The sequence below is a fragment of the Ursus americanus genome, chromosome 1, assembly GCF_024610735.1.
Source record: "Ursus americanus isolate L20-20 chromosome 1, mUrsAme1.1.p, whole genome shotgun sequence".
Lineage (NCBI taxonomy): Eukaryota > Metazoa > Chordata > Mammalia > Carnivora > Ursidae > Ursus > Ursus americanus.
The window spans coordinates 48,053,566-48,080,055 of record NC_142127.1 but is presented as its reverse complement, the minus strand read 5'-3'; the positions used below and the strand labels follow the sequence as shown (position 1 = coordinate 48,080,055).

Sequence of the window (26,490 nt, the reverse complement as noted above, 5' to 3'; positions counted from 1 at the left end):
AAAAAATTAATGAGTTACTGATTTTCAAGAGTCTTACTTTGCAATATTTTTAGTTTGGAAAAGATCTTCTGTTCTTTTGCTAAAATTGATCGATAGCCTTACCATCTTCCCAACTAGGAATCATTATCCCACATGTGGTATGTGTACAATTGGTGGTACACAGATGATTTTAAGTGTACAAAGATTTTTATTTTAATAATTATATAATTATAACATATATTAGGATACTGTACGTTGCATATAAAACCCATGATCTCATTAATAATCTTTGCACGAGGTGAAGTTTAAAAAAGTGAATCCACTTAAGGATATACAGCAGACTAGGTATAGAATAATAGATACGGTATTTAGCTGTGGAAAAATCTACAACATGGCCTGAGAAGAATAATTTTAGATACACAAGAGTGTATCTTGCCCAAATTAATTTTTTTCCCATCTCATTCTAGCAAAATTCTTAACATCTGAAAACAGTAAAAAGCTTAAGTTTCTCTCTATACATCTGTAATTTCAAGTTACTGGCATAAGAAACTATTAACAACTGTCCCTATTTTCACGTAACAGACCTTTCATTCATCTCAAATTATCTATCATAACTTTGACTTAAGATCTTTAAGATAGGCCTTCACAAAGACAAAGAGCTTTGTTATTATTTCTATTACCACTTCTTGTCCTTCACTTTTAAATCTATTAATTTGTAAAATTAAAATGCCAATGCTTTTATCAGAATTATAAAACCATAGCCATAGAAGAAAACTGTATTGATTAACTAGTCTCCAGACTTTAGTGTTCAGTGGCTCCCCACAGAAGTTTAACTGGGGCTGGTTCAGGAGCAAGGAGATGACAAAAGAGATGAGAAATGACGTTCACTACCCACACCCACATTAACAAAAGCAGGTCTGTCTTCACCGCTTTTATATAAGAGATTTACTTAAGGTTTGGATCCCCAAAACTAAAGGCTTATTTCAACCACTTTTAAAAAGCTTGAAAGACTCTCATCTATTCCAACTCTCTCTTTTTACAAATAAGAAGTCAAATTCAAAGTTAAGAAACTGCTTTCCTCACTATCACACCAACTAGCTAACACAATTCGATACTGTATTTGAATATGAAAACAAGCTTCCTGACTAATCTTCAGAAGCCCAATGCTCCATCTCAGTGTCTCAAACTTTATGTGCATGACAATCATCTAATAGGGCTTGTTAAAAAAGCAGATTCCCAGAATCTATCCCCAAAGATCCTAATGAAAGCAGACTGGGGCTGAAGCATAGAAACTCATGTTTTTAATAAGGACCACAAGTGAGTATGACAGAGGTAATCCTCACATCACACCTTACGAAGCACTGTTCTCCACTTCAAAAATGCATCTAAACTTTAGATACAAAGTATTCTCTACAATAAAGAAACACTGTGCTTTTCCTTTAATAGAATACACGCTGCAACCAAAGACTCTGGATTCACCTTTGTGAACTCCTGAAAAAATCCCACATGATCAGGCTTATTCTGCTGTGTTTTGCCACACAGGACGTGCTATTTACAACTTCATGGGGGCATCAGTTTTTCAGCTAGACAAAGCATCCTGAGGAAGTCAAGAAGGATGTAAGTGCTTCCTTCAAAATTTTAACTTAGATCAGTGAACATGTGAAAGTGAAAAAGACAAGACTGAATGACTTCTGGCTCTTGTCAAGCATTTCTCTATGAAGCCAGGGAGAAAACCTTGGAAAACCAACCACTTATGGAAAAGAATGTAAGAAAATGTAATCAGTAGTCTATACAGATTTTAATTTTAACTGTTTCAAATTAAATTTGGGGTATGAGAACTATTTCAAAATTTCAAAATCAAATTTAGAGAGCAAAATACATTTTTAAAAATTTTAAATATACAGTTTTATAATTTCTGGTTCATTTACAGTTGATTCACTTATAAAAATGAACTAGAATTTATATATAAAGTTCCTTTTCTAATTTAGAGTCATCTAAGAAGGTTTACTGTAACAAAATCATTTGTAAACAAATGGAAGCAATATCACTGTATACCATAAAAACTCAAAACTGAATACATAAAAAGCAAAACATTTTTTTGCAGTGTATACGCTCAGAAAACTAATTTTGAAAGAATGTGTTAACGTATATAAACGTACCTTTAGGAGTGTACATGCCTTGCTGCATAGAACCTCCAGGTTCAAAAACAGGAGCCTTAAAATCAGCTACAGCTGACAGAACTGATTCAAAGCTGTAACTGCCTGGAATAATGCCACTTTTGGGATTTGGATTTTCTGGAATATGATGTATGTGTCAAAGAAAAAAAAATTATGCCTAAAAGCCAGCTTTTAATTATAAAATTACCAAGGTACTCTAGTTTCTAACTACTTTTGCTAAAATAGAGTAATTGGCTGTAGTATATAAAATTGGCCACAAGAGGGCTATATAATACAAGAGTTCAATAATAACTTTTTATTAACTGTGAATTTTTTAAATATTTTTAATCTAGAAGCCTATTAATAAATTAAATGCTAAAGTAGTTCCCAAGTTTATTTCCCCCCCAACCAAATTAGCCAAATTTCAGGAAATGAAAAAAAAGTTTTTTAAAATTAATCTCCATTTTCATCATTTTACAACTAATGTTATACTTTCCTTTAGAGAATCAAAAACAGTATGCTAAAAATTAGCCAAATTTTTATAAGCAAAGATTATTTTTCCAAAAACACAAAATGTCATCCTCAAAGAAAAAAGAAAAAGATGCTAAACAAATTTTTACAAAGAAGGAAACCAGAAAACCACAAAGATCCTTTTCCATTGATTTCACATCAATTAATTTTTTTAAATTCAAAGTTACAGAAGAATGCTTTTGCTCAGTTCCAGCATTGACATACATTATATAATAGTTGAATGAAATCATCAAGTAATATTATTGATGCTGCTTATGAAAATCTTCAAGGTTATCAAATAGGCATTCCATAGGGTTATTTCACAAAATTTTAGCCAATTATTCCAAACATATTTATAATATACAAAGTAAATTTAGTCCAAAATTTACAAAATAATTCTTATCATAGAATAATACAATCTTTGTCTAAAATTTTATTAACAATAACTAAAAAAATATAAAGTGTATATTGTATGCTCTGTCCTACACAAAGAACTGTAAGTTTTTAAAGTTTATAGACAATATAGTCTTTGCCCTTAAAAACCTCTTGGTTTGGGGAACCTGTGTGGCTCAGTTGGTTAAGTGACTGCCTTCAGCTCAGGTCATGATCCCAGGGTCCTGGGATCAAGCCCCACATGAGGCTCCCTGCTCTGTGGGGGAAGCCTGCTTCTCCCTCTTCTTCAGCCTGCCACACACACCCCCCCCCACTTGTGCTCTCTCTGTCAAATAAATAAAATCTTAAAAAAAAAAAAAAAGACCTCTTGGTTTAAGACTAAATTCTAAGGGACACCTGGGTGGCTCAGGCAGTTAAAGGTCTGCCTTCAGCTCAGGTCAAACTCAGGGTTCTGTTATCAAGCCCCGCATAGGGCTCCCTGCTCATTGGGAAGCCTCTTCTCCCCCTCTCTCTGCCCCTGCCCCGACTCATGCTCTCTCTCCCCCTCTCTCTCTCAAATAAATAAATAAAATCCTTTTTAAAAAAGACTGAATTCTAAGGGGGGACAAAATCCTTAAAATGTTTAAAAGCCTGGTAGTAATTACAAGGTATACCTTTAAATTTCAGCCATGAATTCCAACCTGGGTATACAGATAAAGTAGACCTAGCTGCCTTTTACAAAGTGTCCAGCTTCCTTACACCAATGCTGCCCTAGAAGGGCAGATCCTTGGGTGCCCAGAGCCATCAGTTCTGAAGTCTAACCAAGGCCAATAAGAGCTCCCTGAGAGGTAACAATGAGGCAAAAACATCTGCCACTAGCCCTGAACATACAGGTGAACAAACAACTGAAGTTCTTTTTCCACACTATTTTTCAACTCTAAAAATATTTTTTAATCACGAAAGTGATATATCTCTAATCTGTACAAATTACTTATTGTTTAGATCCTATATTTAACAAAAAATTAAACTTTTAAAAGGATATGAGGTCCAGCAATGAACTATGTGTCCTGTCATTCATACACAATTGGGCTACCATCTCTGCTCTGAGAATCTCATCATCAGACATCCCTAAAACAATTAGAAAGAGAATTAATAAATCTGAATACATATAAATTATAAAGAAACAACTTACCACACTTTTTAATAAGCTGTTTTACCAAAAACGAGATGCTTCAAAAATTAAAGAGCAAAGACTGCAATGCCCCAAGTATAGCCAGTTTAACTAACCTGCTGTTTGCAGTTCCCTTAAGTAAAGGGTTTTTTAAAGGATATTCTAAAAGGAACAACAACTATACAACATGTCAAGAGTTCGAAACAATGTTTAAATATATCCAAATCCTTTTCTTTTTTCCATAAGCCAGTTACTACCACAGGGAGAGGGGAGGAAAGGGAGAATAGTTAATACCCAAGCATTAGTACGAGTGCTTTTTACCTAAATGTAAACGAAGACTTAAAAGAATCACAAGAAATGTAAGAGCGCCTTCTAACATCGATCTCTCATGCTCTGCATCAAGTACTGTGTTTTGATGTTGTGACGCCATTGTCAACAAATCCACTACCTTAAATCTATAATAAGAAATATTTGAGACAGATTTTTTTTAAGTTAAAACAAAATCAACTTAAATTCCAAATACTTCCTAATACCTGTCTTAATAAATTATACTTACCTTTCAAAGACAGATGAAATAAAATAATCTGGGTCAAGTCTAGAAGCACAAACCTTTAAAAGAAAAAAAAAAAAACAGAAACTTTATTTCTCAATATTGTTTTATTCCTTATATTAATCATGTGGTTTGTTTGTTTGTATTCTGTATCTTATGATGTTTTGACATCGTGGGGGGCCTTACAGATATAGGGAGAGACCACCCCTCTCTGGGCTCTAAAAACAGTAAATATTCCTAAAGATATTCCTAAAGACAGTAAACAACTTACCTAGGAGTAAACCTCCTAAAGGCAAGTCAATCACCCCCTTTATCTAACCCTCACACACCAAACCAATATTCCCCTTGCCCTAAACCAACCTAGGGCCAGGTACCAGATAGCTGGGGATAGCCATGGTGCCCCAAAGTCCACCAGAAGTATTCAAACTAACCAATCCTAAACTGTTTCCCCTGCCCTGTCTTGCCAAATGCAAATGCCAAAAAAGGTTTTGCTCTAGGATTTCCCCTTGCTCCTACTGCTACTTCTTGACCAAAATCTCATGCGTCCCCTGTGGCTCTGCATGGCATGTGATTTCCCTTCTCTTGGGAAATTTAAGTAACAAATTCCTTCAACAGCACAGACCTCTTAGTGTCGTCATTGAGTCCCCTCTATAAACTAGATCCCATGGATACAAATGAGACACTTCTAAAGTACAATATCTGCATTATCAAGTTGGCTTACCTGTAGTAAGTAAATGTCAGGGTCAATCATGGAATTACAGAAATGAGACTGGACATAGGTCATAGCTTGTCCTTTGATTTGTAGACCATTTCTTACCCACATATTGCTGTGGATTTCAGCAAGACTTGCCTAGTAAAACAAAAATTAAGTAAATTAGACAAAAAAGTCTCCTAAATTCAATCTTTATAAAAACATGTTATACTGAACAATCACTTCAAAATATTTTATAACTTGATTATAGCATGAGCCTGACATTCTGCTCCAGGTTAGTTTAAAATATTCAATGCAAATGCATATTTTGAAACTTTTAAATGCTCATTACGCTTTATACAATCCCTTCTTTCAGAGTTTATACATGAGTTAGTTTTCCATGATGATTCCTGGAAACATTTATAACACTTTAAAATGAAGTCTTTCATGAGGAATCAATGACACTGATATTTAACTCTTCCCTTCTCAAGAAAAAAAAAAAAACTTACATAATGCTTCAAGAAACACAGCAATAAGCATAAAACAAAGCTGATTGTTCCAAACTAGTCATTTTTCAAATAATTAACAGGTAAGAGAAGGTCAGATTAGAATGTTTAATAACATTAAAGTTTAATTCTTCATGTACTTGTGTCCTGTATCAACGAAAACTTAGCACAGTCATAACTTCATCTCTTACTTGTTCCTAACCCCCCGTGTTAAAGTTCAATCATGTTTCACAAATCAAAAATTGCCAGGAAAAACAAATTGAAGTACAAGTCCCTCTACTATACATAAAAGTTTGGCCCACAAAATTATAGTATTAGAACTGAAAATAACCATAGTGCTTATGCAGGAAAATCCTCTCTTTTCTCTCCTCTCATTTTCCAGATGGAGAAATTAAGGAGCAAGTAGGTAAGTTACCCCAAAACACACGGGTAATATTAAATTGATGTAGTACTAATGCTAGAAATCTGTTGGGTCTCCTGACTCTCAAAATAGTGCTGTAGTACATTAAAAACTTCCCTATAAATAAATACAGTGAAAAGAATTCCTGGGGAAATTACAACTAAATGTAAGTCTCATAGAACAAAAAAAAGACCAAAATATAATCCAGCAAAAATACCTAAGTTTAAAAAAAAAACTTTTCAAACATTCTGGCTATAACAACAATGTAAAGGCATAAAAATAAAGAAAGAACCACATAACCAAGAAATTCAATTAAAAACTTTTTAAAAGCCTGAATACATACTTGAATTTGGAGTGGATGAATCATTAGTTTCATTAACATTTCCTGATCAGGTAAAACAGAATCCAAATCTAGTTCTTGACATTTCACAGCCTAAAAATTATGGGAGAAAAAGTTACTAATCCAATACTTAACCAATATTTTTAAAAAAACAACTGGAATTGTTGAATGATAGTCTTACCTTACTCAAAAACATAGCATAGTAACGATGAAGGGGCAGATGAAAAGTGACTTGGTTAGGTGCTGGCTGGAATAAACAAAATCCACAAGTCAAAGAATGTTTTAGAGAAATTCAAAGGTTTCAAAATGCTACAACACTTTTACCTTTATTTATTCCTATACCTTTTTAATCAAAACTTAAACTTACAGAAGATACAGCTTTAAAAAACCACTGTATAGATAAAATTAATTCCATTTTAAATGCCTAAATGCAAGTTTCTGAAGGCAGAAATTATATACTACTCATGAATCCTCTGAAGCATCCAGCACAGAACAAGGGATGGAATAGGTTCCTTTCACAGTAGCCTATCTGGGAATCTTCAAATGCATGCGTACCAAACATGATGATAGTAATAAGAACAATAATCACAGCTGACTTTATTCACATTACCTCATTTAATCCTCAGAAGAACCCTATGGAGTAGAAACTATTAATGTTCTCATTTTATAAGTAGGGAAATTCAAGCTTGGAAACTTAAATAACGTCCTAAAGTTAACAAACAGTGAACTGAAGAGTCAGTCTGGATTCCACTGTTATATTCAGACTGGCAAGAGGCTCTGATCACAATCCTAAAGTGAGGTACAGGTGAAGGGCTTGCCTATGTTCACAAGCTGGGTAAGATGCTCCCCACATTAGCACTGAACACACAGCCTCCATAAGAAAGCTTAGTACCATATGTATCAAGGAACTTTGGCATTCTTGTGAATATTATAAAAATTGTATTTTAAACCTACAAATCCCATGGACCACTCTATCACTACAGGGCAAAACTACACCACAACTGTCCTTCTTAAACAAATAAGAAAAATTAAAAATTAAAAAGGTATTATTTGTTTTTAAATGCTTTTACAAATATTTTCTGGATAAAATAAAGAAAACTTTATCCAGAACATTCAATTATGCTAATGTAATATTGGTATAAAGTTATAGTTATGAAGGGTTGCAATATGTCACCATCCCCGAGTTCTTTTTTTTTTTTTTCAAAACAAAGATAACATCCTCCTCAACATGTGAATAAGTGGCTATAGAAACTTGTTCTAATAATTTAAAAGTTTGCCTTCCACAAAAAGGAAGGAATTTCTGATATATGCAACAACATGTAAGAAACTTAAGGACATTATGCTAACTGAAATAAGTCAGTCACAAAAAGATAAATACTGTATGATTCCACTTATAAGAAGCACATAGAGTAGTCAAAATCATAGAGATGGAAAATATAATGGTAGTTGTGAGGGGCTGGAAGGGAAAGGAAAATGAGGAGTTACAGTTTTGGAAAATGCAAAGTTCTGGAGACTGGCTGCAGAACAGTGTGAATATACTTAGCACTACTGGATTATATACTTAAAAAAGGTTGATGGTAAAGTTTATGTTACACTTATTTTACAATTAAAAATACAAAGTTTGCTCCCATTACTGGAATCATTTGAGTAACAAATTCTATACCAACTAGCTAAATCAGAATCTCCCTCAATTTCCTCTGAAGGCATTAAGGACAGTGGTTTAGAGTAGGCTCTTAAAAGCTAGATTTGCATGAGTTCAAACCCTGACTCTGCCACCTCTAGCTGTAAACATGAGCAGTTACTTTGCTCTGCACCTAAACAGGGATAACAAGCAGAAGGGAAGCTGTGAGGATTATCTTTAACACGGTACCAAACACACAGTGCTATTACCTACAAAGTCATGGACTTGTCTTTCTTTTTCTTTTTTTTTTTTTTTAAGATTTTTTTTTTTTTTTAATTTGACAGGGAGAGACAGAGAGCCATCAAGAGAGGGAACACAATGAGGGGGAGTGGGAGAGGAAGAAGCAGGCTCCGAGCGGAGCAGGGAGCCTGATGTGGGGCTCTATCCCAGGACCCTGGGATCACACCCTGGGCCAAAGACAGACACTTAACGACTGAGCCACCCAGGCGCCCCCTATCTTGTCTTTCAAGGCTTTAGCATTTCCTAAACTCACACTCTTCTTAGCCACTTGCTAAGCTCTTCTTCCACTGCTTCCATATAAACTGGTGGTCGTCAGATGCCATTCTCAGCTTTCTATTCTCCTTCTAGGTGACTTTATCCAGATTCACAGCTTTGACTGCCAGCTCTACCAAGATGACTCCCAAATCTCAGCAGAAGTCTCACCCCTGAATTCCAAACCTTACATTCAAGTGTCTACTAAACATCATCACTTAATATCCCATGCAAACCACAAATAGTATGGGTCCAAACTAAACTCAGCATCTTTGTCCTAAAACTCAATCCTCCTCAATGTTTCTTCTCTAAATTCCTAGTAATTCGAATCTGAAATGTAGATTCCTTCCTTTTCACAAGGCTCCAACATCTGATGAGGCAGCAAATCATGTTTATCAGATTTTCTAAATATCCCTTAAATCTATCTCCTTCCCTGTTTCCACGCTGCCCCTAACTAACCTTAGCTCAGGCCCTCAACATTTAGTGCCTAGATTTCAGTGTAGCCCCTGCTTCTATTCTTACTCTCTGTGAGACATCTTTGTGGTAACTGCCTAGCTTACAACTCTCCCCATCTTCTCAGAATCATTCCTCCCTACTCCATCTCCCAAACACACACACACACACACACACACACACACACACACACACACACACAATGGAGCCTGACAGTCAAGTTTATAATAGCCACATCTAACTGGAATCAACCAACCTGAATAAGAAATAAGCTTTCCTCTTAAAAACTTCAGGTTGGGGCGCGTCTGGGTAGCTCAGTTTGTTAAGCATCAAACTCTTGATTTTGGCTCAGGTCATGATCTCAGGGTTCTGACATCAAGCCCCGTGTCAGACTCCATGCTCAGTAGAGAGTTGGCTTGAGGATTCTCTCTCCCTCTTCCTCTCCCTCTGCCCCTCCCCCAGCTCATGCGCTCACGCTCTCTAATAAATAAATCTTTTAAAAATTTTATTAAAAAAACAAAACAAAACCTTCATGTTGGATTCAGAGACATCCTCAGAATCTTGGGAGTATGCTTGAAATTGTAACATTAGGCAGCTATAGGAAGGTAACATTTCATCACATAGGCAAAGAAGCACAGAAAGCCAACATACAGAGGGGGAAGAAAAAATGAGGCAAATAGGGCAAAGCAAAGGTCAAAGACACAAGCTCCTGCTCAGCTTTCCACTCAGCTCCTGAGGTCCAGCTGCCGTAAGATCCTTGAGATACCGCCTCTGCACTCATAAGAAATTAGGCCTCCTCTAAATTAAGCTACCTCAAGAATGTTTTTTCCTTGCATGCAAAAGAACCTTAAATAACACATCTCTCTATTTAAACCTCTATATGTTGCCAGGAGGTGATCTTTCCAAAACATTAATTAAATCTTGTACCTCATCTCCAGTCACATAAAATCATGCACGGTAGTATCCTTAACCCACCAACCTTCTGTGCCTTTCTGCTGTTCCCTCTGCTTCAAATACTACACATCCCTTCTCCCAATGGATTAGCATATCTTTAAGACTTGGCTCAAATGACATTTGTACTAGGAAACGTTTCCTGAATCCCTCAAGCTAAGTCAGATACTACACTCTATTCCCCCTATAGTACCTAGTCACAACTTTACAGAAGCACTGGAATCATATTAACTGTTTACCTATCTCCCATTTCCTTAAATTAGGGACTGTTTTATCACCTATCTCCAATATTTTTTAAATAGCAAACATTCAAATATTTGCTGGATGAACATATGTTCTACTTCCCTTTTATCAACAACTCTAGTCAAACTACCCTACCACATACTCATAATCGTTGCCCTACAGGACATTCATGTATTTGAGGATTCTTTTTTTTTTTTTTTTAAAGATTTTATTTATTTATTCGACAGAGATAGAGACAACCAGTGAGAGAGGGAACACAAGCAGGGGGAGTGGGAGAGGAAGAAGCAGGCTCCCAGTAGAGGAGCCTGATGTGGGGCTCGATCCCATAACGCCAGGATCACGCCCTGAGCCAAAGGCAGACGCTTAACCGCTGTGCCACCCAGGCGCCCCGTATTTGAGGATTCTTAAATGGCCTACCTTATTGGAAAATTTATTCTATTCCTTGTCTCTAATGAGACTAATTTGGCTTAATTCAGTTCAAAAGATATTTATTTAATCTGTGCTAGATTCCTCCAATAACTGATATCCACTCACAAGGATGGTAAAAGAAATATTTATCAAAAACATAACATGTGCCTCGTAGTCAGTCCTCATTGGCTAATATCTTCAACAAAGAGATAAGGAGATGGATTCAGCAATGCTAAAAGAATTTTAAAATAAAATAAAATAACTTTTAAAAACCTGTCTAAGGGGCACTGGGTGGCTTAGTCGGTTGCATGTCCAACTCTTGGTTTCAGCTGGGGTTGTGATCTCGGGGTCATGGGACCTGGCCCACATTGGGATCCACACTCAGCAGGGAGTCTGCTTGGGATTCTCTCTCTCCCCCCTCCTCTGCCCTTCCCCCCTCTCATATGCATACTTGTGCTCTCCCTCTCAAATAAATAAATAAATAAATAAATAAAAAATCTTAAAAAGAAAAAACTGTTTAAGATCACATAGCTAGCTGGTTTGTGGCAGAGCCACAATATATACTTGGGTCTGCTTAACTCATTACCTCTTTCCACTGACAATAGCCAGCACCACTGAAATACCATCAGACAAGTACCTGGGTGGCTCAGTTGGTTGAGCATCCAACTCTTGATTTCAGCTCAGGCTGTGATCTCAGGGTCCTGGGATTGAGCCCTGCGTCAGGCTCCACACTCAGTGGGCAGTGTGTTTGTCCCTCTCCCTCTGGTTTTCCCCACCCCCTGCTCTCTCTCTCTCCCTCTCTCTCTTTCTCAAATAAATAAATAAAATCTTTAAGAAATACTACCACACAAGGAATTAAGAGATGACTAGTAATTTGCTATGTAACTATAGGCAAGTCATTTAATATCTTTGCATCTCCATTTTACATCTAAAAAAGGGGGGGTAATACCTTCTCTACTTCACAAAGTTGTTTTGAGGAACAAATATGACAGTCCACCTTAAGAAACAAAAAACTGTGAAAATACCATAAAAAGCATACCATACTGTGAGATTCCTTAAGTTCTATACTTATTTTCCCTTCTACTAAAAATCTGTTTATAATATCCAATAAATTCCTAAAATATTTGTGTGAAAAACAAATCTACTATTTCCTTGAGTTCAGCTGCTCTATTTACCATACATGATTCTAACTGTCCTTAACTCCACCCCTGAGCTCAACCGTTAATTTCATGTTAAAATACTACATAACCCTCTGTGTGTAATAGAGGTTTCCCCTTCTTCGAAGTGTTTTCTTAGTGATGCTACCACTTCAGCAACACCTCCTAGGTTTCAAAGACCAATGAGAACTGGAAGGAGAGAAGCTCCAGCTGAGGGACTAATCCTAGAGGGGGCGAAGAAGGAGTAAAGCACGTTGAAAGTACGGAGGCATAATATGAATCTAATCATGGGACAAACCCAGACTAAGAGGTATTCTACAACATAACTGAGCTAGCTGTACTCTTCAAAATAAACTGTTCCAGAAGGAGATGACTAAATGCAACACGGGATTCAGAATAGGATGCTTTTGCTATAAAGGACAACAATGAACAATTTATAAAACATAAAGGAAATCTAAGGATTGGACAGAATAATATCTTAATGTTAAGGATTGCTATAAAGGACAACAATGGACAATTTGTAAAACATAAAGGAAATCTAAGGATTGGACAGTATAATATCTTAATGTTAACTTCCTAATTTTTATAGTTGTATCTGGTTGTATAAGACAATGTCCTTGTTTGTAGGAAATACACACTGAAGTATTTGGGAGTATCAAGTATTTGGGCATCAAGTCAAATGGTTCAAGAAAACAAAGTTCTTTGTACTCCACTTCCAAATTTTCAACAAGTTTGTGAGTGTATCCAAAAATTTTTAAAAGAAAGACGAAGAAAAAGAAAGAAAAATCCCGACACCTCCCCCCCCACCCCGAAAAAAAAGTTCCATCTGCCCAGGATTCAGAAATCAGATGGGGGAATTAGAGTTGTCTGAAACATGGTCCTCCTTATGCATATGGCATATTCTGAACCCACTTTATAAGAGGAATAAAAGGGGCTTCTGATAGGAAAGTTGGCCAACTAATTACAAGCAAGCCCTTGTTTAATTCATAAGGAGTATGTTCTGAGCCAATTCTTCTCAGCTCGTTATTAATAACAATCACCTTTGTTCAAGCCCACAGGAGAACACTGACCAATTAATGAAGATGTAACACCCTTTCCATTAATCTCCCCTATCTTATTCACATTTGCGCTGTCACTTTAACCTCTCCAAATGAAACTAATTTTTACTCCTGAGAAACATGGAGACATATACACTTAATAACAGAAAAAGAAATCACGCCATTCTCTAGGAAATTAGCAAGTATGATTAGTACACTTTAGAATCTCCTAAATGTCAAAGCGCTGATCTTCCACCTCTCCATTTTTAAACCTAATGGTATTATCCTCATTCTAACTTCGTTCCCTTATCCCACAAAAAGATATTATTCTCAGTGTTAAATGAGATCTAACACTTTTCTTAAGTGCCTTTATATATGTCAAAAACATACATACCTCATCTACGAAGTTAATGGCATCGAACCAGTCTTGAAGAGCTTCAAGGCAATATCTAACAACATTTCGGGTATATTCTTGAGTTTCCTAAAATAATAAGTTATACAAATTTTACACTATATAAATATGTATATTTTCAACTTCAAATTATATGCAATATATAAAAGTTGTATATATAATGGTAAAATATATATATATTATCAAAATAACCACATTTGCCATTTTAAGAAATCCTTTCATGAATTAATAGTAATGACCAGAGACAATTATGAAAACTAAGGAACACAATATGCTATGTCTTATATAATATATTCTTGAAAATGAATCAAGGCTGAAATAGTTTTATATGATGCATATCAAGTTCCCTTTGAAGAGATTCCAAAAATATTACAAGTTCCCTAATACTAACTCTTTAATGAGTACAGTTTCCTTGGGGATGATAAAAACATCTTGGAGATGAATGGTGGTGATGGCTGCACAACACCAAGAATGTACTTAATATCAACGAACTGCACACCTAAAAATGATTAAATTGTATGTTATGCATATTTGCCACAACAAAAAATAAAAACAAACAGACAAAAAAGGAGCAGAGAACATTTAAGCAGTATGAGCAGCCTGTGGATATCTTAGCTTGCTAAGAAGAAAGGTAAGTGTGTGCCACTCAAAGGTAATACGAAAGAAAGTTATAATGTTTTATGGAGAAATGGATCCAGTGAAATAGGCAACTATTAAGTTTAAATGGCAAAATAAATCACGATAACCTCTCTTTAAAAAAAATAAATAATGGGCAAAGGATCTGAATAGACATTTATCCAAAGAAGATCTACAAATGGCTAATAAGCACATGAACTCAACACTATCAGTCACTAAGAAAGCGTAAATCAAAACCACAATAAGATATCACTTCACACCTAATAGGAAGGCTCTAATTTTTTAAATGCAAAATAAAAAGTGTTGGCAAGGATGCAGAGAAATTGAAACTCTCATACATTGCTGGTGGAAATGTAAAATGGTACAGCCACTTTGAAATTAAACACAGAGTTACCATATGACCAAACAATCCTACTCTCATATACCCAGGAGAATTAAAAACATATGTTCACACAAAAACTTACATGCAAATGTTCACAGCAGCATTATCCACAGTAACTAAAAATGGCATTAACCCATGAATAGACAAGTAGAATGTGGTATATCTATGCAATGGATTATTATTCGGCTATGAAAAGAAATGATACACACCATAGCATAGTTGAACCATGAAAACATTATGCTAAGTGAAAGAAGACCAACACAAAAGGCCATACATATATTGTATGATTCCATTTATATGAAATGTCTAGATTAGGCAAATTCAGAGACAGATGGGAGATCAGTGGTTTCCAGGGAATAAGAGGACGTTGAGACTGGGAGGTATGAGGTTTCTTTAAGGGATGGGTGACTAGTGGGGAATTTCTGGTACCAGCTGCACAGCTTTGTGAATATACTATACAACTGAACTGAATAGTTTAAGATGGTTAAAATACAGAATTTTAGGTTGTATAAATTTGAAATCAATAAAAAAAAGTTGTAAAAAAAGAAAGACATTTGGGGGCCTTAATGTATAATAATAGTACAGGTAGCATAAAAGTCAAGTAGGTTAAAATCTTTAGCTACATATATATATTACTCTGTGCCTTTAAGGAACACTAAAGTCTCCCATTGCTGCTTTTTCCTTCACCCTGCTCAGTCTCCTGTCCTGTTAATTCTTCCTTAATATTATCATGTAGGTCTACTCTTATGCCCACTACCTCAGTCCAAATATCACTTATCTGGTTTCCTTGCCAGCAGTCTCACCCTGTTTTAATCCACCCTATATGAAATTTATCTTTATAAAAATATTATTTTATATATTATGTTTCCTGATTTCTTACTGAAAAAAATTTAATGGCACTTTTAAGTTACCATAAATAATGTGTCATAACCAACCTAAGGTGGCAGATAACTCAACAGATAAAGAAACATTTAAAACCAAATTCTCCCATTTTATCAAGAGTTTGGGCAAAGATGTATCATAATACCCTGATGGTACAAGTATAAACTGATATGACCCTTCTGGAGAAAAATTTGAAAAGCATGTATCAAGAGCCTTTTAAAAGGTGACCAGTTAATTCCATTTCTAAATATAGCATATTTAATAATCATGTCCAGATCATCTCCCTCCCATCTCCCACCACTAACACCCACCAAAAAAAACTGCAGTGTGCATGTCGAGTTACTAGTTTTACAACCTTTTCAGTCTGTTTATCCATATGTAAAAATGGACATAATACTATCTACCTCCTAGTACTGTGAAGGAAGCAAATGAAATAATGTTTGTAAAATGCTCTGTGTCATAGTCCAGCACTATGTATGACAAGCAGTGCTCCAAAGGGTCATGGCCAGACTACTCCCGTCAAATCTGCAGTTACCTAAAGCTGCCACTAGATGGAGATTTTACAGTTCATTTGTTCTGTAAGGAAGGCAAAAATTAGTGAGATTCTGGAAATGCACCATCCCTAATCTATCTGTTATCAATCTAGTATTAATTGTTTAACTAGCCCTTAACATTTTCAATAACCAAACACATTTAGGGCAATCATACAAAGAAGATAAGCTATCAGGTGAAGTTCTTTTTATTGTTAATCCTTTAGTTTTATATCTTATAATTAGAGAATAGAAAAAACGAAATAGCTAATTTTTTTTTACTTTAATAGTCTTTCTTCTAGCTTACATTTCTAAACCCAACAACAGTACTGCTGAAAAGCTCTAGACATTCTTGCTTTTAACAGACAATTACAGCAAAGTGGGAAAGAGCACAAGTTCTGAAATCAGATGGATTTGTTTTCAAACTCAGCTTCTACTTAATAGCTGTGTGAACTTGGGCAAGTTATTTAACTTCTGAAAGAAAGAGATGATACTATCTACTTTATAAGAGATGTAATGAAGACTAGATAAGAATATAAAGCAAAGAATATAGTGTGAAGAACAACGTCTGACAGAATGTGGGTGCTCATCAAGAAAATGTCTTACTTAGGAACTAAATACTCCCTTAATGAGAAACTACTCTCTCAGATTCTATTAGGACAATATGAGCTTGTTTTCTCAACCCTCTTCACTTCTTAGGTTAAGGGAACAATAACACACTGCAAACCTGGCCTTCAAAGCTAAAAATTAAACTACTGCCTAGAAACAATGAGTTCTCATTATCAGAGATAAACATAACCCCAACTTCATAATCCAAATTTATCTTAAACACAGTTGTCAGAAAAATCCTCCTAAATACTGATCTTTTCATATTAACATCGTATCAACCTCCCTGCTGTATCACTGTCTTTTGTTGGCTTATAGGATACTGTGTTCCTCTGGTTTTTCTCAGCACACTTATCTCTGATGTCGCAATGTTAGTTCTTTCTTCAGGGCCTACTTCTCTCCCTACTTGACCTCAGGCCACCCCGTGGTGATAAATACCATTTACATTACCAAGGGTCTAAAATGTATAACCTTAGTCCCGACTCCCCTTTGGAGCACAAATCACTCCCCACACCCATTACTCTTCACAGCAACCTATTATTTTCCTATAGAGTACACTTACAAAATGAATCTGTGTGTACCTACTTAACATCTATCTCCCCCATCAGACTGCCCCACAAGAACAAGAACCACGTCTATTTGGTTCAACACACAAAACCTAAGCATCTAGATAGCATCTGGCATAAGAACAGCATTAAACAAAATTTTTTTAGTGAATGAACAAATGAACCTCATATTATATGACAGTTTTTTTTAAATAAATGCTACAGCGGAAATTAAACAAAGTACTACAATAACACTGAAACTAGAATCATAAACCTGAGTGAAAGAACTTTAAATGAAGAGATTACGTATCAGCTGGTCAGCATTTTTGAAGAGCTAACACTAGTGGTTCTTCACTCTGGTTAGAATCACTGCCAAGGTCCTTCTGCACATCAAATAAATCAAAATCTCTGACCATGGGGCTTAGACATATATACTCTTAGAGTTTCCGAGATGATTCTCATGTTAGAATAAGCAGAAAGAATGAGAGACCATAAGCCAAAAAAGGGACTAGTTTGAACAAAAGCATAGGAATCAAGAGAGGACACCCCATGTTGAAGAATGGTATTCAATCCAGTGAAGACATGGAGATAGATAGAGGAGCATAGATGGAAGATGAATTGTGAGATACAAGTTAAGGGCAAATGATCTTAAATGTCTCTATAGGAAACACAGATGTTACCCTGCAGACAGATGAGAATTTTAAGGATTTTTTTAAGCAAAGGAGAGATTATGCACAGAGCTTAGAAAAGTAATTTCAGTATTGGGACATATTAGAGTAGGAAGAATTCAGAGGCAGGAAAACCAGTTAAATTATCTTAACCACCCAGATTTTAAAGATAAAAATAAATAAATTAAAACACAGGAAAGAAGTGGTAGGGAGAATTTCTGGAACAGAAGAGAAATTTCATGGTATCTGATTACAGGTTGAACACAACTGGCACAGCAAGGAGATATAGTTTTCATATTAGATTAACTGTACATTTTCAGACACCATTAAATGACATAAAGGATACAGTATGGGCAGATGAATTTAATAAGTTAGTTAGGGGCTTGAGAAAATTCATGTACTTATAAGGAGATCTACATGAATAACCAGAGCTGTTGGAAATGTGAACCTGGCTAGACTAACAAAGTTATAAGTCACATGCATTTGGAGAATAGCTGAAGTCATGAGAGAAAATACAAATCTGCTTAAAGGAATTCACGTATTTAAAGAACATGGAGGAGGGCTTCATAATAACCCTGTGAAGAAGGGCAGGCTTTAGTGTCCTGTTTCCATTTTCTTTTGTTTTGTTTTCCAAAAAAAAAAAAAAAAGGGAGAAAGGAGGAGACTATCAAATAGTTTTAAATGAGTTGACCAAGGATTGTAAGTAGGAAAAGGCAGAGCCAAGATCAGAATCCAAGGCTTCAAAATATTTCCACTATAAAATCTTGTCCAGCATGCTTATCGATACAGGCTGGCAGTTGGTCTTCACGGGATCTATATAGCAAAATCTCAGTCAAGTTCTTAGTTTAATAGGGTCAGGAAATTCCATTTTTCTGGATCATCCAGGGACTCTGGAGACCCATCAAACCAATACTTCAAAATGCAAAAGTAAAATATATACTTGTATACAAAGACACCACTACATGCAATTACAAGTGATCATTTTCTTACTCAATTATAAGAATTTATGTTGCTGCTCTGCTACTATTAAGATTCCTTTTGTACACAACTGGAAGTTGTATGAAATGTATACTAATTTTGTGCTTGGAATCTTAAAAATGTAAACTTTATTGAGAACTATTTCCATTCCTTAAAAGACAAGAAGCATCGGGCAACTAACTGATAATGGATAAAATGAAGCAATAAAGATAAATATGGAGACTTCTAAAGCTCCAAAGACTAATCACAGTAAGGGAAGGCTGCAAGGATCTGATAATATAATGAACTCCAACTTGCCCAAGAATTACAGTTAATGTCTCAAGTCAGCATTCACACAGCTGAATTCACAATTAAACATTGCTCATTAATATATATGAGTAAACAAATCAATGTTTTCACAAATCTTTTTCTTAAATCACTCTTTTAAAGGTAAAGACAGAAATTAACAAAAATATTTTCGACATACCCTAACTTTACAATGGGATAAGAGCCCCCACATTGGCTGTGCACAGGCCTCAAGTTCAGCAGCAAAGGCAGCATAGTAGGTCTGAGACTCAAATTCCACATGCTCATTTAGTTCTCGCTTGTTTAAGTTCATACCTTGCAAAAATTAAAGCAGTTATAAACCTTGCCAAATGGAAGCAAGTATTCATATTTAAAATCAAGTAAAATACTTCCTAGTACCAAACACTTGGTGTACACAAATGGCATAAGTGACACAATATGTACAGAAATAAATAAATAATTAAAAAAATAATAATCTAGTCCTTTTAGAAGTCTTTACGAACCAGGTTTTCTTAGAAACGCTTTGTGAATTGTCTCTTACATAATATAACTGAATATGTTAAATAAGAAAGTCAAAACTATTTTAAGTGATCCTAGTTGAAATTTTATGAAAGTGTTATAAAACTTTCTTGAAGAATAAATTAGAAATTTCTAGATTAATGATCTAAAGTGCTAAAAAACTACACTCCTATTTCCTTTTTAATAATTTGGTATTTTTCATAACTCTGATATATTTTCATGAACACTTGATTAAAGTACTTACAAATACTAATTAAGATGAGACATTTCACATGTAACCTTAATGATGTGCTATTATCTTTTAATTAGTATATCTGATCGTTTTCATTAGGCATTTTGTAAACTAAAAAAATTAATTAAAAAAGTAAAATTCATACCTTGAAAGAAAGATACAAAGTTCATCCATGTAACTAACAAACCATGGTCCTCCAAAAATCTCTTAGCCACACTTTGATGAGAAAGGATATTAATAAAATCACTGACAAGAGGCCAGTAAGTGTTATTCTTCAATAATGCTTCTCCACAGTTCACTACCACATGTAAACTATTTTCTTCATCTAAAACAGACACACACAGCCCAATAATAAGTTTAAAAAAAAACAAAAACTTTACCGATGATATACATTATATACATTAGAATCAGGGATATCTAAATTCAAACTCCAGCCAGCCATATGATGTGTGACTTAGACTGTGAATCAATTTCCCCATTTAGAAAATGAGGGAAAGACACATATCTTAAGGGAATTAAATGAAGCATTAACATAACACTGAGTACATCGTTATAATTATTATCACATGTCTAACATATTACATGATATTGAGCTAGCTATATGTTCATCAAACCTTAGTAGTTTCTTGATTTTAACAACATAATGCAATATCTTCAGTTCCAATCAAGAAAATATTTTTATCCCTAGATTAATCTCATTCCATCTTATCAAACAAATCTGTATGATATAAGCGATATATAGTTACTTTCTTCTACTCAAAGAATACGTAATATAACTTTTTAGCAAATACAGTATTCCAAAAATGAAAGATACACACATACATAAACTTCTTAAGCCTTTAAAAAAAATCTTCAAAGTCCAATTACATTGTTGTGGGTGGGGGAAAATTAGGTATGTTCAATCAAACCTTTACTACCAGAAGTTAGAGCGTATATGCATTAGCTCTCTTAATCTATTCCAAATTAATTGATTCACTGGACAAATGAGCCCCCCATTCCTACTGTATAACATACTAATATTCATAATATACAGAGTACTCAAAGCTAGCAACCTATTCCCTAGTACATAAGCCAAGATATATGCTTATCCAGAGTCAGTTTTTGTTTCTGTTCATTATAATTGTTCTTTTTATTATAAAATTTAAAGTATATAACTGATGAAATATGAATACATAAAGACAGGTATTACAAAAACTGGATTGGATCATAAGCTTTTGAGAGACAATAAAAGTGCCTAAGAAAATGTTAAAAAATCTTAGAGAAAAACCATAAAAACCTAGAATTTTACACTCAGATTGCTTCATAAAGATTTTTATGTTCTAACTCTAAAGAAACTGAAACTGGAAATCACAGATGATGTTTTGAAGAAGTGATGAGGGAGAACTCCAGTCAAGGAAACCATACCTTAAAAATGCTTTGCCCAAAATTAAGAGAATGAACAAGCATATCTGTATTTTAAGTTAAAATGCACTGTTTAATACGTGTGTAATTTTTTTTTATGATTCCTCACTTTAACCAACTTTTTCAACTAATTATCTACTAATTAAACTCATGAGTGGGGGCGCATGGGTGGCTCAGTGGGTTAAGCGTCTGCCTTCAGCTCAGGCCCTAATCTGAGGGTCTTGCCCTGGGATCGAGCCCTTGCTCAGTGGGGAGTCTGCTTCTCCCTCTCCCTCTGCCCTTCCCCCCCACCTCGTGTGCACACGCTCTCTCTCTTTCTTGAGTGCACGAGCTCTCTCTCAAACAAAATCTTTTTTAAAAAATTTTAATATTTAAAAAATTTAAAATAAACTCATCAGGGAAGAGGCTTCTATTGCACTTCTTGTTTTTCATACATTAAATTAAGGTTTCAGTCCATGAAATTATTTTACCCAACTCTTAAATTTAATAATATACAAGAACGGGACCCACAAAGTTAAGTATGCTCTCTTTTAGCACCTCTCAACCGGATGAGAGATGGTGTAACTGAATGAAGAAGTGGGGTTTTACAAATCACCCACACCTGAAATTAGAAAGCCCTCTCTGACTGACAACTACTGCCACCATGAGTTGGTGAGCAGTTGATACTAATGGAACAGTGCTCAGTGATGCTGGAATTTAAACTTAATTTTTTAAACACTGAAAATCACTGTTCTATTTAATTGAAACCAGAAGATGAATAAGCAGAAAACAATTAAACAAAATGACTGTTTTCCTGGTACTGCTTTAAATATTACTATTCTTGTGAAAAACACCTTGGAACCTTTAGTGAAATAAAGTGACTAGGATTTCTATTTTTCCCCAACTGAGATTCACTCATCAACAAATATTTACAGAGCACTGAGGGCCAGGTGTTCTATTAAGTTCTGAGAATAAAGAGGTAAATAAATCAAAACTTATATAGTCTATCCACTGATATTAATATAAGAAGACAGTACTTTGCCTCTGATACGGCTATCACAGGCAAAGTACAAGTCATAAGAACAAATATAGCTAGTCTACAATTCAGGAAAAGACCCTTCTGAGGAAGTGATGTCTAAACTAAGATCTACAGAATGAAGGAGGAATAAGGATCAGCCAAATAAACTAGGGATGGGAGAGGAAATGGTGTTTTGAGTAGAGGAAGCAATATAAAAAAAGGATGGAATCGTTAGGACAAAGAATGCAGAGGATGGGTGGCACAAATGAAGCCAGAGGGCCTTAAAAATTAGCTTCAGGAGTTTGGAGTTCATGTGAAGAGGATGACAAGCAACTGAGGGGGTAGGGTTGAGAGACAGGGACATGATCATATGTGTAGTGCGGAAAGGGACTAAAGAAGGGTGGTGATGGCTAGTGGCATGAGGCCTGGAGATGACAATGGCTTGAACTATGGTGGTGGCATGAAGATGTAAAGATAAAGAGAAACAGCTATTTTAAGATGTTTACAGGTTCAAATGACAGACTTGGTGATGTTCATTATATCTACAAGGGGTACAAAGAAGTCAAAAATGACTTCTAGGTTTTTAACTTGGGCAGCTGTATAGGTGGTTGGACAGTGGAACCAAAACACACACTTGTGTACTCACATACACATACATACACACACACACACACACACACACACACAATAATAGAAAAGAAGCAGGCTTGATAGATAAGAAGAAAGAATTTTTGGTGTGGACATTGTGTGTTTGAGGTACTTGTAGACATCCAAGGAATATAGCTCAATAAACAGTTTGATATGCAGGACAGATCACTCTGGGATTATTACCATCTACAGACATCCTTATGGTTATGCAACATATGATTTGGGGGGTTGGGGGGGGGGGTTCTGGGCTTTTTTTTTTGTTCTGTTTTTTTGTGAGAGAGAGAGAGCAGGCAGAGGGAGGGAGAGAGAGAGAATCTTAAGCAGGTTCCATGCCCAGTGCAGAGCCTGACGTGGGACTCGATCTCACAACCCTGAGATCATGACCTGATCATCAAGAATCAGATGCTTAACCGACTGCGCCACCCAGGCACCCCTGCAACATATGGTTTTAAGTTCCCATTTTATATATAGACTGTTTCATAAGACAAACTATAAAATTTCAGGGATATGAATAGTGATGAGTTATGTTTGGAATCACAAAGTAATATGGTGCAGAAGCAAATATGACAAAGTAAAAGGGTAAGGTAGGGATTAATTACTACTACAGGCTTTTTCCTTTTAATCTTTAGCTACTGCCGCGGCCATGTGAATTCTCATTGTATCAGCTTCTGTATTTACTAATAGTATAGCCAAAATTTTCAAATACTGTTAATGAAAATTTCTGTAAAAGCTAGATAGATTTATTAAAAAATAAAAACAAAGTATAGAGATCCTGTTGTAATATCTGTAGCTAGTTATAGGTAATTCACAATATCTAAAGCCCATTCTAATACTCTTGATGTAAAAACAGGAAAGTTTATGGTGCTTTTAGAAAACCAGTAAACATGTATCATGAAACATTATGCTACTTTTTAAAAAAGAGGAATAAACACCATGGGAGCTAAAGATCATTTCAGACCTTGGCTTAGAAAAATGTAATTTACTGCTGGAAAAAATACATTTATATTTAAAGATCTTAGCAATGCTACCAAAGCTATTTAGCTTCCAGAAAATTCAATTTGTGTAAGAATTTCCAGAAAAGACTAACTGCGTTAGAAGGGAAGTATATACAGAAAGTAAAATAAGACTTTGCAGTATGATTTCAGAAAATATGGGGAAAGTGAGAAGAGCAAAGAGACTGGGACAAAGTGCCAAAAAACACCAACATCAACAGGACAAGCAGAAAAGAGTTTTGGACCACAGAAAGAACAGACACTCAACAGTATGAAATGCTACCGAAAAATCAGGAAAGATAAAGTCCAAAGAGTGGCCACAGATTTCCCCAGACTGTATGTCATGAAAAGGGTGATCATATAATTTATTGTATAAAATGGGACACTTCTGAGAGTAAAGGAGATTATATGAATAACTATGTCAGAACAACATGCATTACTTGGAGCCATTCTGGGGAAAGTAGAACATGTGACCACTGGAGTCACAGACAATTTCAGAGAGAACAACAGAATGATGGCAGTAGACACTAGACTGAAGTCGGTTACTGAGTGACTAAAAACCAAGGAAACAAACATAAACTCTTTCAGGAAATCTGGCTACAGAAAAAAAATATGAGGCAGATTCAAACACATCTTCTCAAACATTCTTCCTTGAAGATCAAGTGCAAGCTATATACAACTTATTAATAAGCACAGCTAAACCATTTAGTTAAAAAAAAAAACAGACTCCAGATTCTTTCCAAAAGAGCAGATACCTCTAAATTTTAAAAGTTTTCTAGTTTAGGGGGCCTGGGTGGTGCAGTCAGTTAAGCATCTGACTCTTGATTTCAGCTCAGGTCATGATCTCAGGGTCATGAAACAGAGCCTGGCATCAAGCTCCACGCTCAGCATGGAGTCTGCTTAAGACTCTCTCTCCCCGCTTTTGTCCCTCCCCACCTCTCTCAAATAAACAAATGAAATCTATAAAAATTTAAAACAATTTTAAAAAATTAAAGTTTTCTAGTTTATAAATTAAAACTACCCTTTTTGTGAAAAGTCCTTCTCTAAATGTATAATTCTATATATAAGAATAACATTGATGCAACTCAATGATGATAGATACTATTTCAAAATAGGACAAGCAATACATGTAATGTATGCAGCTGAATCTTCAAAAGAAAGGGTCATCTTAATTGAAGATAGAAGAGCTATAATACAAAGCTTTTAAATTTTCCTTTAAAAAAGTGAAGAGATATATTGTTTAATGTAAATAATGTATTATGCTCCCACTATACCTATAATAGGAAGACAGAGTCACATAATGGGCAGGAGTACAGGTTTAAGTCTGACACCTAGCCTTACTATTTACAGCTATAAAACCACAGATCATTGACTTCAACTCCCCAAGCCACAGTTCCCTCACCTATAAAATGGAAAAAAACAGTATCTACTTCACAGATGGTTAAATGACATAATACAAAGTACTGAGAAAAGAGCATAGCACATAGTGAGTGCTCAAAAGATGGTAGCTATCATATCAGCTAGCTATTATTAGCATATATAAAGCACTGCATCCTGCACTGAGTATACACCAGTTTTCAGGTTATAGTATCACATGAGAATAGATCACGTGAGAACAGAGAGTAAATAGTAGCTGATATGCAAAAGGAGGTAACAGTGGAACAAAGCAAGTCTCAACTACAAGATCTCTCCTCCAAAGACAATGGAAGGGTCCTAAGATTTAATCTCGGGTGCTGTTTGTTATTAAAGTTTAGCTCCACGTGCCAACAAGTGAAGACACAGTACTATTGATGCTGATCTGCTTTGCGTCATGCTTAAGGGCAGATTCTGACATCAGGAAATAAGACAACCTTGGCTCTGTCATTTACTAGCTGTCTTAACTATGGTAAATGCCTTAGCTTCTCTAAGCCTCAACTGACTCATCTTTAAAGTGGGAATAATAAGGATAATAATACCAATCTCAGAACTGTTCAGAAACTTAACTGAGACAACATATGAATGGTATTAATACAACGCCTCGTACATAGCAAATAATTCAAATAATATAAATTATTACAGGGAGGTAAAGTTAAGATGAAAGACCACAGTGAAATGAGAATGGGAGGAGGTCCTAGAAATATCACGGTAGTTTGAGGAGTATCAATCATGTAGTAAGCACAAAAGGAAAAAACTAAAGACCTCACTAGGGGAAAACAAAAAAAGGCAAGATTTATTTCAACTTCTAAATTCTAAAACTATAGGCATATAAAAATATCTAAGGCAGATAACAAATTTATAATAAAAAAATAGGAACATGTCTAATAAAGAAATGATTACATTATGGTAAAGCCCTATGACATTAATACCTGCAATCATTAAAAAACATGTTTTCAACACATACAGTATAGTGGCATATTTTTAAAGTATATTTTTAAAGTATTATTTGAACCTGTATATATATTCCTATCACACAAAAGACAGAAAAGAAATACCAAAAAATGTTAACAACAGTTATTTGTGAATAACAAAGCTAAAGGTACTTTTAAAGTTTGTCTTTAAAAAAATAAAGTTTATCTTCAAATTTTGATGAAAATTTTCAAAAAAATTCTTTAACACAGATGTATTATTTTATAATATTTTTAAAGCTATCTTAAGCATGTAAGGAGGTTTTTAAGACTAGTTATACAAAGTATACCAATAA

At 35.1% G+C, this 26,490-nt stretch overlaps 1 protein-coding gene across 7 annotated transcripts in view; it reads right to left on the bottom strand.

Moving 5' to 3' along the window:
- UBR3 (ubiquitin protein ligase E3 component n-recognin 3) overlaps positions 1–26,490 on the bottom strand; it is a 240,858-nt gene that overhangs the window by 140,598 nt on the left and 73,770 nt on the right. For all 7 annotated transcript variants that reach the window (XM_087861299.1, XM_045780091.2, XM_045780116.2 and 4 more), the window contains exons 9-18: positions 19,918–20,097; positions 19,203–19,336; positions 13,492–13,578; positions 6,857–6,922; positions 6,679–6,768; positions 5,460–5,588; positions 4,745–4,797; positions 4,510–4,643; positions 4,060–4,145; positions 2,139–2,280 (exon numbers count right to left, since the gene is read on the bottom strand). In XM_087861299.1, the coding sequence (XP_087717425.1) occupies positions 2,139–2,280; positions 4,060–4,145; positions 4,510–4,643; positions 4,745–4,797; positions 5,460–5,588; positions 6,679–6,768; positions 6,857–6,922; positions 13,492–13,578; positions 19,203–19,336; positions 19,918–20,097 (1,101 nt within the window). The remainder of the gene's footprint in view (positions 1–2,138; positions 2,281–4,059; positions 4,146–4,509; positions 4,644–4,744; positions 4,798–5,459; positions 5,589–6,678; positions 6,769–6,856; positions 6,923–13,491; positions 13,579–19,202; positions 19,337–19,917; positions 20,098–26,490) is intronic.